This window comes from Perognathus longimembris, chromosome 2 (assembly GCF_023159225.1).
Source record: "Perognathus longimembris pacificus isolate PPM17 chromosome 2, ASM2315922v1, whole genome shotgun sequence".
In the NCBI taxonomy this organism is placed as follows: domain Eukaryota; kingdom Metazoa; phylum Chordata; class Mammalia; order Rodentia; family Heteromyidae; genus Perognathus; species Perognathus longimembris.
The window spans coordinates 123,391,851-123,407,391 of NC_063162.1; the positions used below are offsets into that span (position 1 = coordinate 123,391,851).

Sequence of the window (15,541 nt, forward strand, 5' to 3'; positions counted from 1 at the left end):
GAGATAATTATTAAGGTGTTATGAACATATTTTCTAAAGCACTGGACAAGATCATATTATTGCCAGGTTCTATAGAAATAGACTCTACAGAGCTGGAAAACATTCGACTCCTTGATTCAGCCTGCCAAGAGACACACTAGAGTACCAGGAATGTTGTCTGCTGATATGTAAACTATGTTATTTGTATTCAAACTACAAGACTGCATTCAAGTCATGAATCTTTTATACAGGAATGCTTTGATTATCATTAAATTCAGCAACTAAAGTTATAACACATCTTAACAACCAATAAGCTTGGCCTAATAGCTGATAATGTTCATGGTATAGACATGCAATTATACCATTGGCATTTCAAAATAAAAGACTGATGTATGAAGATGGCAAGTTCAACCAATTTCTATTTAAATTGTTATTTTGTGATAACTTTCATTGGTGTCCCCATATTGTATTTGTTGTCAGAATTGCAATTACATTCAGCATCAAGCTTCAATTAGTAATTTTCATTCTTAATTGTAAGAAGGCTACATTTTTTCTAGAAAATTATGACGATGCACAGCTTCAATGAGTATAATTTATCTTTTCAGTGATCACAGGTGGACATAACAGACATCTTACCAGCATCATGGACATAGCTATGCCATTTCCTGAGCCAGCATGATAAAATGTATGAGAAACAGATGCTTTTTAGAGCCAGGAGAGAAATGCTTAGACTATTCTCCTACGTGAAAAGAAATTGCTTCCTAAAGCGTATGTGTATCGTGATTATTAGACAATTTTCTGCATTTCCTGTACTGTAGTTTTAAATCAACATCCGATAGTCTCTCAAACTACTGGAGCTAATAACACAGCTGTGAAACAAAGTGTTTGCCTCCTTGGAGATATTTCAGAAATAGAGCAGTTTTCTCAAATGGAAGCAAGAAATGGCAGCTATAGCCATAAACATCCCCAGCACACACTGAGCAACATCCCGGTCCTCAGCAAGCACACAGCCTGTAGAAGGAACAAACTTCCTTTTCCCCATTGCCTGAAAGAATGTGGCCTGGACATGCTGCTCAGGTCATTGCTCGCATAGCTTTTCTTTATTACCTGTAGCTTTGACACACTTGAGAGGCCTCGCAGGCTTTCTCCTCATAGAGAGGATCGGTGCAGTCCCGACCTCCATTGGCTGGCAGCTGAATGATGACTCGATGCCGAGATTGTTTCCTGACTCCGGAGTCCCCTGGAATAAGGTGATTTTTAACCTCTGTACTTTGCATTAAAGAAAGTCTCTAGACACCAGTTGGTATGAAGAAATTACATTGCCTCCAGCACATGTGCCCTTAATATCCTTGCGTGAAAGGCCTCTCTAGTGTAATAATTTACTAAATGTTCCCAAAGACACGTTTATTGAAAACCCCATCAATTTATTGCTTAACACGCAAAGGATGAAGAAAACAGTCCCACAGTCAACTAGATTTTCTAGTACTCAGTTAGAAGTAATTATACTTTGTGCATATGTCTTTCCATGCCATTTCGCATAGTCCTGGTAACTATATGGGATGCACACCCAAGTGTAATGAATCTTCCCTTGAAGCATATTTTTAGTGTTATAATGTGAGATTTCATTTCCTTACTAGTCACTTCATTTGAAAAGCATAACTTGTAAATTTTTCCAGTCAATCGTTATTCATGATAAACAGTCTAGGGTCTTCAATTCAGGATCTAAATAAAAAATTAAGAATCTAATGCAGCAATATGAAAGTGGTTTATTAGAGGGAGATATTTTTGAACTTTGGGCCTGGGTGCTGTCACTGGGCCCCTTTTGCTCAAAGCTAGTTCTCCACCACTTGAGCCACAGCACCACTTCTGGCTTTTTCTGTGATTAATTGGAGGTAAGAGTCACACAGACTTTCCTGCTCAGGCTGGATTTGAACCTCAATCCTCAGATCTCAGCCACCTGAGAAGCTAGGATTACAGGTAAAAGGCACCAGCACCTGGCTTAGAGGTCGATTTTTTAAAATGCAATTTTACTGTTATTATTAAGGTATTGCACGGAGGGGCTACCATTTCATAAGTCATAATTTCTTTTTTTTTTTTTTTTGGCCAGTCCTGGGGCTTGGACTCAGGGCCTGAGCACTGTCCCTGGCTTCTTCTTGCTCAAAGCTAGCACTCTGCCACTTGAGCCACAGCGCCACTTCTGGCCATTTTCTGTATATATGGTACTGGGGAATCAAACCTAGGGCCTCATGTATACGCGGCAAGCACTCTAGCCGCTAGGCCATATCCCCATCACCCCTTCCTTCACTTTCTCCCAGTTTCCCCCACCTATTCTGCCTACAAGTTGCATAGCTCATTTTTCCACTTAGTGTCTACTGAGTACCATGACTACATTTGTTCACACTTCCTTTCTCCATTTCTGAGCTCCACTTGCCTCCTTTCAAAGGACAAAATGTATTAAAACCACCCAAAACAAAAACAAAACCACTATCACCACCAACAAAACAAAAAAGACCATGTTTCCTTTTCCTGGAATTCATTTCAGTAAATAGTATTTAAAATATTCAGAGCAGTAATGCCTTTGGGTTCCTCGCCTAAGAGTACCTCCTTTGGCCTCAGTATTTGTGTGTGAATGCCAGGGTACTTGCACTTGTATTTTATTTTATATTTTTATTGTTATTATAAAGGTGCTGTATAGAGGGGTTACAGTTACTTAAGTTGGTAATGAATGCATCTCTTTTTGAACAGTGTCACCTTTACCTTCATTTTCTCCCAGGTTTTCCCTCCTGACCCTCCACCCCAAGTTGTATATTCATTTACAGCACAGTGCCTAGCGAGTATCACTGCTGCATTTTGTTCATTTTTTGTCCCATCATTTCTGTGTTCTCCTTTCCCCTCATCAAAACAGATAACCTTACACACAAGACCAAAGGTACAGAAATCTAGAACAGTAACAAAGAGAAAACAAAGAAACAAAAAGCAAAATAACACAAAATCTCTTATTTCCATTTCTAGGAACATCATTTTATAGGATCATATGTACATAGCGATTGGACCTTTGTTTTCATCTCCTGAGAATATCCTCTTTTGGTCTCACTGTGTGAATGTCTAGTTGTATTTGAGATCTATCTTCCATAAGTAAGAGAAAATGTGCACCATTTCTCTCTCTCTGAGCTTTGCTTATAAAGATATATTTATTTTTAGAGAAATGTTCAAAATAGCAATTTTTACTATACATAAACAATTCCAAATTACATTTCAGAATGGAAAGTAGAATTACCTTCAACAGAGTTTAAAAAATGACAGAAATGCTTATGATGTGGGGATATTGAAAATATTTTACATTAGAAATGTGTAGGACTTGCCAACTCTAATAAAATATATTTCTACTTAAAAATACCTTGAAAGGACGAATAGCTACATGGCATCATTGAACTTACAAAAGAGTTTCCTAAAGAATTATATTAGTAGGCCAAAGAACTCTTGATGCATTTATATTCTTTTGCTGGAGCATTAACATTTGATACGTAGGCTAGAGGAATAGGAAAATGATTCAAATTTCAACCATGTTTTGAAAAGATTCCAGTATTTGACAGTAGAGTAGATCATATGAACGTTCCTGAATTCCTGGTTGCATAAGAAAATCATTTTAGGAAAAAAACAATAAGAGCAGACTTTTCAGCCTGTGTCCTGTACTTCTTAATCGGAATCTTTAAGAGTTGAGTTTTTGAGTATAAAAAAGCATGTCAGGTAATAGAGATGTGGAGCCAGGGAAGAGAGAGAAAGAGAACAGGATCTGCTATAATAGATGGCCTGTGTGCCTTGTCCCAGTTTATGATTTTGAATTCACATATAACTTGTTAGACTCATTCCCATTGTGGGCCAAATGCTGTATTATTACATTAATTATTCTGATGAGTAATTGGAATATTATAATAATGGAGTAGGGATTTAGGGGCTGAAACTATTGGCATCAGAGTATTAGAGGTATTTGAAAATGCAGCTGTGGAGTCTTTATTTTAACAGTGCTAGTTTGAAAGCAAGCTTCAACTTTTGCATATTTAATAGGATATGTCTAAAAAAATGTCAATAGGAATTTATAAATTACTAATGCATTCTCTATTATCTTGTCTAAATGACTCCAATTTTAGAGCCCAGGTAATAAATTCCTCGAATAATTCAAAGCTAGGAAAAGTTTTGTTTCCCTTGATAATATTTTAAGAACCTATTATGCATTTTTTTGCTTTAGTCATTAGAAATTTAGAGCTAATTTTCATCTCAATTGCAACAGGGTACTTATCTTAAATTTGATTTTCTTATAAAATTTTGTTTTTCTTCCCCTTTCCCCCTTTCTTCAGTCACTACCTGGCTCTTCCTTTTATAGTTTCTATATTTTTCTTTTGTCTTATGTTTGTGATTTATCTTCATCTTTAATCTTATAAAGAGAACATACAAAGTAAATAGCCATTCTTATCATTTTCCCAGCTTTGAGGTAAGGAGGAAGGTTATTTTTTTTTTAATAAGGAAAAATAGAAAACACCAGAGACAAATGGGTTACTCAGATGGTCAAAAGTTTCAGAACCAATCATTCCTTAATTCCTTTGAAAGTCCAGATACATATTAGCAGCAGGATTAAGACCAAGGGACCTGGGGATTTGAAGGGACAATGAGTGAAACACAGTGACACCTTGTAGACTACAGCTCCTGGTCATTAGCCCCTAAATGTCTCCTGGTGAATACACAAATCTGTTCTAATTTGGGAAGCAAAAACCAAATGTTGGGTGTTTCAATTCTGTTTATTCCTTTCTCTTTGAATGCAAAAATGTCTCCTGAAATAAACTCTGAAACATTCTTCTAAGACCTCATCACAAACCCCACAAGTTTATATTCTAGGTAATTGTGCTTCTAGAAACGATGACTACTCTGTTTTACTACCTTAAATGATTCCACAATATCAATCCATTTATTCTTATAAAACATTCCAATTCTTTAAACTCATTCAGTATATAGGATAGAAAAGGTGACCTGATTAAAGTGGAACATTTCAAAATTTTAGTGCCCAGAGACAAAGTTTAATGAGGTTATACAGCAAGGGTCAGGTCATCCATATTCCTACACCCTGGGAGGCCCATTTCTTCAGGTCACACCTAAGAACTTGCATATGCACCTGCAGTAATGGCACTGAAGTGCTCAGTCCTGGCATGGAGCTTCCAGATAAGAGTTTGTCAAAGGGAATGCTATTGTACACATTGAAAAGAAAACTGAAAGGTTATTCCGTAAGTTTGACAAACTTGGGAACTTGTCATTCTCATGTTTTAGAGTCTAGAACTTTAGCCATGAAAAATACTTCCTGAAGATTCATGGGGTATACAGTCTCATTTTTCAGGTATCAGGTATTAAGGCATTCAAGCTACCCAGAAATTTATTTGACTGAAAAATTTAAAGGGCCGATGCACTGATTTGTTAAGCAGGTAGTCAGACAAATGGCAGGTAGGAGCAGCATAGTGATAGGAATTTGAAAGGAAAATGTTTAACACAGAAGAAACAAAATGTAAAGGCAGTTTTCAAGGTGCAGTGTAATTCTACTGTGCCATTGATTCAGTGGATGAGAGAAAAATATAGCTCTCACAACATTCTTCTTGGCTCCCAAGGCAATCAACCTAGAGAGAGGTAAAGACAAGAAAAGAGTGAGAGGGTGGGAGAGAGGCAGAGCTAGAGCAAGAGTGAGAGCAAACAAGGACAAGAGAGAGAGGGAGGGACAGGGAGAGGAAGAGAGAGAGAGAGAAAGAGAGAGAGAGAGAGAGGGAGAGAGGGAGGGAGTTTGAACAACCAAACATTATTTGAATACAAGTCTTGTTCAAAATTAGAATTTAAAATAATTCATATGCATAAATTATTTGTGTTGTTTGAAGTTCTCTTTGTTGAAAGTTATCAAAAGATTAAAAATATTAACAAGTGCATTGGTTTGAGGATCAAACTACATTCTACCCAATAATGATCTTTATCAGCATTGATTTTTTTTTAGAGAGGAAGAAATAACATTTTAAGTAACTCTTCTATTCTTCCTGGCACCCAAAGTTATTCTGTTACTTTTTTTTGTAGTACTACAATGTAATTTTATATCTTTAAAGCTACTTTACAAAACAGAAGAGCTCTGTATTTTAACAAGACTAAAACTTGCAAAAAACTTTACCTGTTACCTACAGAATTAAATTAAAAAGAAGCAGCCTAACCTGAATTTTGTTGCTGTTGTTGCTCTACTTCTCAAATGCACAACCTTGCTTAACATTCTTTCATTGTGGGCAGAATTCAGTGTAGTTTCAGTGAAACTTTGATGAACACCATTTCTTACCAAATAATAGGGAAATTAACCTCATGCCACTGCTTTCTTTTGTTTTCCACAACAGAAGGCTAGCTTTCTATAACACCATTGTCTTCCTGTGCTCCCTCACAGCAGTCTATGGGCGAAACAGAAAAGGCTTCTCTGGGAGAACAAAGCATCTTGGCACTGTTATGCAACAACAGCTCATTCATTCCCTGATCACTCCCAGTCTTCTTTCATTTCCTCAATACAAAATTGGAGTTATTCTTTTATAGGTCTGCGTAGGTTTAGGCTTTTGAAATATTCTTTCTCTTCTAGGAGACTTAATATTCTGTGGTTGTCACATAAAGCAGGAAGGTCAGATCAGTTCCTGGTTCCTGATTGAGATGGTCTTAACCCACCTCTCAGAGAGCCTCTTATTTCCCAGAATGCAGACTCCTAAACCTTGGTGTCCCTTCTTCAGCATCCCCAGGAACCAGGAAAGTAAAAGGTCGCAGTGTCCTCTGCATTTTAACTTATAACAGTGACCTGCCTCTCCAAATTCTCTCAAAGAATTAGACCAAAATAGACCTACTGCATCTCACTTGTGTATCAATCACTCCAAGCTTTTCATCATCTCAGACTCACTGCACCATTGCAGGCGTGAATGCAATCTGGATGCAATTTCTTAGTCCTCTCCATCTGCTTGGATTCCTGTCACTCCCACTCAAGTGGGACACTGGTCTTTCATCTTTCATCTTCACTTGCTTGGCTACTGGAAGTTCACTTCATTTCTGATTCTTTCCTTGTCCTTTTACCTTTAAGAAGTGCCAGTTCCTCTAAGCTTCTGGCATTGGCTTATCATCAGTTATACATCTGGTATTCATCACCTTGATATATTGCATTAATTAAGTGACTTTAGAACATATTTCAGTGTGATCTTTCTTTTTCCATCTCTATCACTGCTTTGGTGTCTTTTTTTGCTTTTATTTTTTATTTTTATTTTTCTGAATAATTACTTATTTATTGCCAAAGTGATGGACAGAGGGGTTATAGTTTCATACGTAAGGCAGTGGGTACATTTATTGTACAATTTGTTACCTCCTCCCTCATTTCCCTTTGATAACCACATAGTCTGTCCACTGAAGGCAATGGATTCTGAGCAATTGTATATCCTCCCATTCAATGACCTTCTCTTATATCTTGTATCAATTATGTGCTACTCTGTTATTACCAACAGTAAATATACTGTTATTTTCAACACTCTCCTTTCCCATTCTTCATAGACTGGAAGTTTAATTCTTATCTTACAAAAACTCTTCAAATTCAATAGAGACTTCCAAATACATTTCCAGGACTTCCTGTAGTAGATAATGAGACCACATTTCCCAACCAAAACCAAAACCAAAACCAAAACCAAAATAAAGTTATGTTTCAACTCTACGTAATTCTTTTTGCACTGTAGGAGCAATCCATTATTAAATTCATGCTACGTAAATAATTTAAATTTATCTTAGCAGTGCTATAATAGCTATTCTTAAATTACAAGTTGATTCTTAATACAATCACCCTAATGGGAGTCTAGAAGCGTAAACAAAAATAAAAGCATGCAGAAAACTGAAGAAGCATTACCTCTGTACTTTAGAAAATTAAAATGAGAAATAAGACTGTCATTCGTGACAAAGAGAAAAGAATTGTTCAGTTATTGAATAAATCACTCAGAGAGTGTTCATCCTTCTTCCAGAAGCAATAAGAAAAGGTCCTGTCCTGGAGGAAGGAAATATTTATCAAGGGGCCTGCCATGATACTTTTATGTCTATAAGTCGTAAAAGTAAAATAAAACCAAATTGGGAACAAATACTCATCTTGTAAATGCCTCATGGCACATTAAGTGGTGGCAGAGAGACAATATGGCCATTTTTCTCTTTCCTTTATTCTCAATCCTGAGGGTCACATTGAATCTGTAGTGAATCTGTCCCCTGCTCTTTCTTGCCATTGACAGCTCTGTATACTGACAAAATCACTATATGCCTTTTCATTCATTCAGAATTGATGAAAATAAGAAATACTCATCAAGATTTGAATCACTTCAGTTTGATCTATATCATACAATTTCTCTCTCTTTTTTATAATTCAACATGTCAGTTTATCAATGAAATGCCTCTTGACCAATGCTTCCCCATCCATCATTCTCCCTGCATCTGTTCCAACCCCACCCATCTCCTGTAGTTACCAGGTTCCATTTTCCACTGAATGTTATAGTTATATTCATTCATTCTTCCTCTTTCCATTTGTTGGCTCCCATCTCCTTTGGGCCTCGGCACACTTGGGCAGAACACATTTCAGTTTTCTGAAATGTGTTTTATTAAACTGCATGTTAGTTGGTAGTTATACCATGGGAATCCTCCCCTGAATATACTGTATTTTGGTTAATTTTCTTATGTATGGATACATATTGGTCATGTATATGTTTTCATTATGTCCTAACATTTCAAGGCACTTATTGTCATAAACTCACCACCTATCTGGCACTCAAAAAATAATGTTTTTTCTAGATGGAAACCAAAATGTTATGGCATTAATGCCAACTGGGGATGAGCCCAGAATCACAAACATTGCTCAGCCAGGAGCACACAAAAGCCCCATTGAGTGAATTTGGTGCAGAGGGCATTCAGACTTCTGCGAACTGTACCTTTTTTGCATGAGGAGGGGCATGATGTCCAGTCACTGTATGGGCTCACAATGCAGTCTTTCCTACAAGGAAGCAGACATGGCCTCACAGTCTCAGGTCGAAGGTTTTCAGGGCACCTAGAAAAGCAAAGGGACATTATTTGGCCTATAGCTATTGTAAGACAGAAAACTAGGTCACTCAACTTTCCTGACTTTTTCATTGCTAAAGTTGCAAAGTGGTCGCCCATGTATATTATCTAACTCCCAGGAGCCCTTCGGCTCTTAGGAGGAACTATAGAACTCAATTAATTCTTTTAACCTGTACCTCAATAAGGCTTCTCAAGCAAAATGTGTAAGTTTAATGACAGCAACAGTGCTATCTAGAAGAAAGTACAGCAATTATACATTTTGTCTTTATAATACCTCCATTAACAAAAGTATGTTTTCTTGTGTGATTGTATTGTCATTCACATGATTAAGGATTCAGTTTTAAAAATCTAAATATTTTTAAACCTGTTGCAACTTGTTGGGTTACTCTACACTTTCTTTAAACTGCAGAAGCTTTTTTGGAGCAAATGCAAAGAACTACAAATAAAATAAAAATTCAATTACTATAATTATAACATAATATAATTGGCAAGATCAGAAGCAAATAGGAGTTTAAAATATTTCACATGGGACAAGTCTCATTTTTTTGTAGGTCAATAGTACTATCACCTATCAACTAAACAAGTCAGAACTTCAGTATGAGTAAAAAAAATTGACACCATTGATCAGTCTTCCATAATTTATAGTGTTCAGCTGATATGAATTTCAAATATATCTTCTATTTTAATTACTTGCCTAAACATATTTTGTCATATACAAATAACACATTCTATTCAACTGTGTAGATACTTGTTCTCTTCTCTTATTTTAATAAACGTCAGGCTGCGTACAGGTAATTTTGTGCTTGTAATCCCAGGAATTTAGGAGGCTGAGATCTGAGGACCACATTTCAAAACCAGCCCAGGAAGGAAAGTCCATGAGACTCATATCTACAGTTAACCACCAAAAAGCCACAAGTAGAGCTGTGGTTCAAGTGGTTAGAGTGCGTGAAAAACCTGAAAGGCTAGCACTGAGACCCCGAGTTCAAGCTCCAGTACTAGAATAAAAAACAAACAAATGAAAATCTGGTATATTTAGAAGTAGATTTAAAGATACATAGGATTTAAAGTTTTAAACAATCTCTGGTTTATGTTGAGGATAAGCTTGGAATTTCCAAGTGTTATGAGTATTCAATCACACCAATGATGAAATTTAAAAATCAATCATAGAGGTTGATGGAACTACAATTAACTTGCATTGTTCAAACAGGAAATGGGCCAAACATCTCACATAAAATCCAGTTAATTCTTTAAGGACTGCAAAATTATTGGTCAGTAATTATTATTTCAAGTTCTTCTTTGCAGTGAGGCAGTTTTATAACTTTGACAATGGGTGGGTATTATTCAATTGCATGCTGTTCAAAGGCTAGTCTGAAATTAATCAATAGAATTTATAATGTTATCATTGACAACCTCTAAAGATTCTTTTAGTTTAGAAATAGCCCCAGCAAGATACTTGGCTAACTGTGGAGAACAAAATTACTAACAACGAAGTCATTAAGTGAACACACAAAAATAAATTACACAGCCTACATTACACCCAATCAAATGAATTTAGACTTCCTTTGGTGAAGCAATTGGTTCAGTCAACATGCAACTTTTCTCCCCTGTATTGTTTGTATTTAGTGTTTGTGGTATAAATCAAGAAATTGATTATTCCCCCAAATCTTATTCAAGGTCAAATTAAAGAGTTGTGATAGGAGCTGAAGTCTGTTCCTTGGGAGGATAGATAAAATCAATACCATTGATTTTACCATCGCACAGTAATCTATTTTATTAAGAAGACTTTAAAACAAGGTTTCTATTTGCATTTTTGTTTCAGATGACCAGCATTGAGAAACATTCAATGAATTTAACCCAGCATTTAGGAAGAAGGGCAATAATAGTTTCATTTGAATTCATAGTACTTGACTTAATTTTCTAGAATTTTAGGGGAAAAGTATATGTGGCACTAAATTGAACAAACCTATAGGTGTATTTAGGTTATTGAATAAACTGCTGCAGAGGCAAAGAAAATTCAGAATTATTGTGTACTTTAATGTTGTAGCCTTTGAGACACACTTTTTAATGAAAGAATTAATGATCTTTAATCCAGTAGACTTTTTCACACATAGGGTTGCATCCATTACCCAGAAAAACTGTTATTTGGTATGTATAAGAGAAGAAAATATTAATAGCAACTTTGGCAAGGTGATTAACTACAGAACAGATTGGTGCAATAATTCATCCCGCTCCACAGTATTTCTACCTCTGTTATTTGTACAAGAACCGGGACACACTCGGACCTGGTGAGCTCATTTCTGCTGTTACTTCACTGAATTTGAACTCACAACACATGAATTTTCTTGGTCAGATCATCATAACCATAATATCAGTGACCCGAGTATCATTTGGTATATATTTTATAGTATGTTTTTGAACTTCAAGTGATGTAAACGAAATATGGGGTTACATAGCTGAAATGTCAGGAATCCTACCCAGACAAAAATAGCTCTTAATAACATTCTTACTTACCCTATCCCCACCCCAACCCCACTGGAGTTTTCTGTATGTCATATTAATTATTTTCATTTCCTTGCAACACTAAGAAGTATTGTCAATTCTTAAGAAAAATAACGATTTCTAACATTTGTTTTGTGTTGCATTGGTATTTTTTTTCATTAAATACTTGCAATAGATTTGGAAAATTAATGCCAGAATTAGGCAACATGCCTAACATCTACACTTTCCCAAATGGCTGATTATTTGGAAACTATGAGGCCACATTTACACCTAAATGGATTGTTTTCACTTTTTGTGTTTCATGTGGTTTAGATGATTTGACTTAAAATATGTTGCTCAAATGTGAAGAAATAAAGTTTACTCTCCTTCTAAGGAATATAATTTCAACTGTGATTAGCCTAATTAATAATTGACAATCCCGGTAATGTCACTAGTTGCTTATTTTTACAGGCACATCCAATACATTGGCTCTCCAGTTCTTTGTTCTCCCCTCTAGCAAATTTTATGCCTTGTTATTATAGTGTTCTTAACAAGCATGAAAAAATGATAGCTTTTTTAGTTATCATAACACTTTCAGGCTATCCCAAGGCTTTCTCTTAGCAGAAAATGGCTTATTCATTTAACAACTGAAAGAATAAGTTTGGCTTCAATAGTTTTGATATAGTATTTTCTAGGCAAAATGAAAGGCAGATCATAGAAGATGAACCCAATTAAAGTAGACTGGCAGCTTCCATTCCCTGTGGATAGTTAAGAGGTCATAGCCGACCTATAGTGCTGGAATTCCATGTACTGTCTTTATCGATCAGCCAAAACTACAGAAAGCACTTCTTCCACTGTCTCCCTAGCTTTATAAAAGAAGGGAGTGCTGCTATAAAACAGAAAGTGGCTACCAGATAGATTTCCACAGAATTTATGGATCCCAGGAACAAGATTGTGAGGCTGTTACAGCCTTAGTAGCAACTGACATTCAAAACAAACAAATCTTACTCCTGAGGACAGACATGACAAGCATCAAAGCATTCCATTTCATGCGGCAAGGAGAGCCCGAGCCAATCCTCCGCATGCTTGACCAGAGAATTTACCGTTGTCCTGAAGCTCTTACTTTTTGGGTCCCACTTGGCCCACGTTGACTCGCACACAGATGACTTTCCGTGTCTGCATGCCAACAGAGCAGGAGGCCTCGCCATTCCAAGTTGTTGTTGTGTTGAAGGACGATACAGATGTGTCCTCGATGCACTGGCCCCAGGGACCAGTTTGCCAGTGGTACACAGTGCACGGATGCTCATTACAGCTGCGCACCTCTTGTAAAGCACTGCTATTGGGACAGCGGACTCCTCCTATAGAAAGGGCAATGATAACAGATTAGACACAGGGTCAACCATCACCTTACCATTTACTGTTCACTGGAAATGACCTGGCTACTAACAATAACCTGCTATTTACCAGCACCCAGTTAGGAAGGCAAATTACATTTTCATCTTAGTCACGTGGCATATGCTAACTTAAAATACAAATACAACAGGGTAGAAATTATATTCCATTTTAAAGAACACGAAGGGCCTTAAGGAAAGACCAGTTCAATTTCCCTAGAGAAATTGAACTTGAAGCCTGTTGAATGCTAAGCAGAGAAACAGATACACCGAGACTCTCTGGATGAAGAAAACACAGTGTGTTTCAAAATGTTAGCTAAATGAAAAAAATCATTAAAGACCTTATATCAGCATAGATTATCTTACACAAAAGGAGTCTTATTGTGACATAATAATCCATCCATCCATCCATCCATCCATCTATTCATCTTTCCATCCATCCAATATCCCTGGTCAAGCATCTCCCAATCTTTCTCCTTCATGACCTATTCCCCTTCTTAAAATAGTTTCAATAGATTTTGTTGTTCTACATTCTCACAAGCAAATATTCACTTTCATTCAACCTTCCTGTTAGCTTTACCCCTTCAACTACTACTGGCTCCCAAACATGGCCTACATAACCTGTTTTGCTTTCTTGTTGTTCTTTTCTTCCTCTTTGCTGTATACTACAGACTTTAAAATACATATTATCGGGGCTGGGGATATGGCCTAGTGGCAAGAGTGCTTGACTTGTATACATGAGGCCCTGGGTTCAATTCCCCAGCACCACATATACAGAAAATGGCCAGAAGTGGCACTGTGGCCCAAGTGGTAGAGTGCTAGCCTTGAGCAAAAAGAAGCCAGGGACAGTGCTCAGGCCCTGAGTCTAAGCCCCAGGACTGGCAAAAAAAAAAAAAAAAACACAAAAAAAAACAACAAAAAAAAAAGACCAAACTTATTATCCTCGGTTTAGTGGTGATTAGATACAGAGGTGTTAAAAATAAATACCATTTTATCATCATTGAGAACATTGTTGGATAGGCCAAATATAATGATATTATATTTCTTCAAATGTAGAAACTTATTGGCTGTGCATTGCCTCACCATGTTAGGTGTCACCACCCCCCCAAAAAAAAGAGGAATGCATACAAATTAAATTATCATATAATGCTTTCTGTTCAACTCCAATTTTCATATGATTAGTAAAATAACTTCTAATGACATACTTGCATAGCATTCTTATATCATACTTCAGGAAATGACAAAAGTGTACAAAACACTTCTCTACATTCAGTGTTTAAATCTTTTGAGATATTTTTTGTTTACACTTATTGAAGTTTGTGTTCTTCTTCATCATTTCATCTTCTGTGACAGCAATAATGTTGGTAATACATAACTTTTTGAGGAAGGACTTTTATTTTGAGGTATAAATAGCCATGGTAATACAGAACATCAGGATATATTCTATCCATCATTGGGGTATAGAATCTATTCTTCAAGGTTCTGCTAGTCCTTAAAGGTAGTTTAAACTTCAGGTTTTGGCATAAAAATATAATCTTCAGTACTGTATTTTCTGGGTACTGAATCTAGAATGGTTTGAAACAAAAGAAGATGCAAAAATGAAGGCAGGAATGGATGTCAAGCTTCTCCCACCCCTTCAGCTTTTAGTTAATTTATAGGCCTAAATAGTCCAGGCCTTTTGGCAAAAGCAGTTTATGTACCTGTTGCAATTTAAATCTTTTTTTGTTTTGTTTTGTTTTGTTTTCTTTTCTTTGTGGTTCTTTGATAGAGGATGTCCCTATGGCAAACTAATTTCTTTCTATAAAGATTTAAAAGACTTGTTCATCTCAGAGTTTTCTTGCAGTTACTGATACTTGTCTACTGCTTTGATGCTGTTACATTCTTAACTGCTCCAGAAGGTGTCAATAAAAGTCTTAAACTAGAAACTAGGATTTATTTTCTTTCTTCAAATGGCCTTTAGTTATTTTTGATTGCTTGTTACTTCCAGAAACAGCATAGACTTGGTATTTCCTGCAGGAACAATGAAGTCTATATATATAATATATGTGTGTGTATGTGTGTGTCTGTGTGTGTTTGTGTGTACAATGACAACTATGTCATAAATATTGCTTGGCTACAGTAGTTTTAAAATGTGTAAAATATAAGCTATAATAACTTCAGAGATGTCATAGAGAAAGACATTCACCTTTTCATCAATAAAATACAGTGTGGAATTATCATTCTGGAATACTTTCTTACATAGTGGCCCCATTATAAGTATTGCCCCATTCACAGGAAGGGATTCATTCTGTGTCCACAACTGTCACATGAATTAAAATATTATTCAATCATCAAACAGTTTAAATGATGTGACCACCATAATAATGACAAATTGAGGAAGCCCAGTTTCTTACCACAGTGCTATTTTTGAAGCCAATTATGAAAGCAAAAATATTTATGCTTTTAAATGCAGGATATCAGGAGAAATTGTTGCTCACTTTATTGATATTTGATTCAGGGATGCTCCCATAAAACCTTTATGGTTTAAGGACCTCCCTCCATCTGTGAATTAGTCACTTATGTAGCACTGAGTGTGG

The 15,541-nt window shown here is 36.3% G+C and overlaps 1 protein-coding gene across 2 annotated transcripts in view; it reads right to left on the reverse strand.

Moving 5' to 3' along the window:
- Thsd7a (thrombospondin type 1 domain containing 7A) overlaps window positions 1-15,541 on the reverse strand; it is a 326,776-nt gene that overhangs the window by 60,078 nt on the left and 251,157 nt on the right. For both annotated transcript variants that reach the window (XM_048340086.1, XM_048340087.1), the window contains 3 exons: window positions 12,698-12,932; window positions 8,970-9,085; window positions 1,087-1,219 (listed from right to left, as the gene is read on the reverse strand). In XM_048340086.1, coding sequence (XP_048196043.1) covers window positions 1,087-1,219; window positions 8,970-9,085; window positions 12,698-12,932 — 484 coding nt within the window. The remainder of the gene's footprint in view (window positions 1-1,086; window positions 1,220-8,969; window positions 9,086-12,697; window positions 12,933-15,541) is intronic.